Source organism: Chionomys nivalis, chromosome 7 (genome assembly GCF_950005125.1).
Source record: "Chionomys nivalis chromosome 7, mChiNiv1.1, whole genome shotgun sequence".
NCBI lineage: Eukaryota > Metazoa > Chordata > Mammalia > Rodentia > Cricetidae > Chionomys > Chionomys nivalis.
The window spans coordinates 4,406,160-4,408,334 of NC_080092.1; the positions used below are offsets into that span (position 1 = coordinate 4,406,160).

At 46.3% G+C, this 2,175-nt stretch overlaps 1 protein-coding gene across 1 annotated transcript; it reads right to left on the reverse strand.

The window, feature by feature from the left end:
* Nucleotides 1–355: 355 nt before the first annotated feature.
* On the reverse strand, nucleotides 356–1,400 carry LOC130878129 (aminoacyl tRNA synthase complex-interacting multifunctional protein 1-like). The gene has a single exon (XM_057775931.1). It carries the CDS (start codon nucleotides 1,338–1,340, stop codon nucleotides 402–404), a length of 939 nt encoding a protein of 312 aa, XP_057631914.1. The 5' UTR covers nucleotides 1,341–1,400; the 3' UTR covers nucleotides 356–401.
* Nucleotides 1,401–2,175: the final 775 nt, after the last annotated feature.

Sequence of the window (2,175 nt, forward strand, 5' to 3'; positions counted from 1 at the left end):
GTTGGGTCTTCCTACCTTGAAAGATACAATCCAGAAAAATCCCTCACAGGCATACCAAGCATTTTGGGTGTTGGTTAATTCCAGATATAGTCAAGTTAACAACCAAAAACTGCCATCACCCCAGATCAGTGGAAACTTCCAGACACACAAGTAGGAAGGTCCTTAAAGGCTGGATGGTGATGCCAGTGTCCCTTGCCTTGACTACATACTCCAGACATCTGATACAGGATGGCCAGTTACATCTGATTTTGAATGTCACAGAGAAGAATTAAGAATTATCTAGTACAGGCGTGTACCATGCCAGCAAAAGGCATTTGTGTTTTTTTGTTTTTTTTTAAGTGACAAATATACTCCTCTTTATTGTTATCAAGGTTTCTCAATGTCTTTCAGTAACAGAACACTTATTTAATTCCACTATTGGCCATGGTTTGGGCTCTGCAAACGCCCTTTCCCTTCACCTGGAAGGGAGCCCCTTTGTATGTGGCCACACACTCAGCATTGGTGTGCAGGTCAAGCTGGATCTGCTCCCAGATCTTCTTCTTAGGGTTCAGCTCCTTGTCAGGCTCTCCAGGGAAAGCATCAAAAGTAATTCTGTCTCCAGGAACAGACCCATCGGGAGGTGCCAGAATTTCCACTTTCTCCGGTGAACTAGCACACATTACCATTGCTTGAGACAGTACTCCCCGCATTTTTGCAGGCTTCAGATTACAAAGTAAAACCACCATCCGATTTTGCATCTGCTCCAGAGGAACGTGATTCACCAGTCCACTGACGACAGTCCTTGGGGCTGCTTCCCCCACATCTACTTCTTCTACATACAGCGAGTCTGCATCTGGATGCTTTTTGGCAGTAACAATACAACCAATGCGAAGATCCAGACGAGAAACATCTATTGGCTTTGAGTCAGTACTTGCTGCTGCTGACTGCTGCTTCTTCTCCTTTTTCTCTCCTTTCTTTTCAGCTTTCTTTTTTACCTTCTTTTCTTCTCCTCCCCCTCCTTTAGTCTGTTCTTTTACACTAGAAGAGGTGGTTGATACTGAGGTAGACTGTACCATAGTAGCAGAAACTGCAGGTTTAGCTTGCTGCAGAGTGTCAGATGGGACTGGAATTTGCTTCACTCCATTCTGAATCTCCGCCTGAATCAGCTCCTGCTTTAGCTCTTCTATTTCTTTCTTCAGTTTAGCATTTTCAACTCGAAGTTTCTTTTCTTCTCTCAAAGTTGCCTGCAAAACTGCCTTCTCCTTGAGAAGGGCAACCTGCTGCTTGAGATATTCAATGATCTGGTCTGCCTCTGCACCTTTCTGCTCTAGCCTCTTTAGAACAGCATCACTGGTTGCCATCTTTGTCCAGAATCGGCAGAAAATTATGAAGCGGCAAACCGCAGCTTTCAAGCAGCCTCAGCCGGGAGCAGGAAAGGCCCGGCATTTGTGTTTTTATTTGGTAAATCTAGAAGCCCCACCCCAAAGCAATTAAGTCGCTATCCATGGTATTGGTCAATCATCTGCAACACATTTTTATCCTTAAAAATCTTCCAAGTGGATCCCCAAACAACTCAGGCTATTGGTTGCTCTCCATAAACTGGTGGTAAGGCCCTCTTGCTGACGAAAACATCTATATATCTCACTGAACTGGAGAAGTCAGACTAGTACCTAGAGCCTTCACCCTACTGACTGGCGTTCACATAAGATCCTCTGTGCACTAACAGGGGAGATATAAGCACCAGCTCAACTGCAGGCTCCTTCTGTCTACAGTGGTGACCTTCTTATGTGATACACTGGTACGATCATAGCACCAATGGGGTGTGAGTCACCAACCACTATGTCATTTGACTTAGGGCCCACTCCATAAGATCAAACCCATGCCTGACACTATTTGCATAGCCAAGAGCCTGAGACTAGATAGGCCATGGAGCTAGAGGAAAGCCAAAGACTACTGCTCTGCTAAAGAAATGTAGCAATAGCCCCCAGTACTCGCCTGTATTGTGGTGGTGTGGATGGGGGAGAGATTCCCCACTCCATCAACACCTGAGGCAGATGGGAGAGCTGTCCCCATGATCTGGCATGTGGTGGCATAGGCGGGGAAGAGAGTCCCTACACACACACCTTAGGTGGGAGAGCTGGCCCTGCCCTTATCAGCTACAGCACTGGGGAGAGTGGTCCCTACATCATGACTGGA

Coding starts and splice junctions, on each gene's coding strand:
- LOC130878129 (XM_057775931.1), bottom strand. CDS start 1,340: ATGGCAACCAGTGATGCTGTTCTAAAGAGGCTAGAGCAGAAAGGTGCA.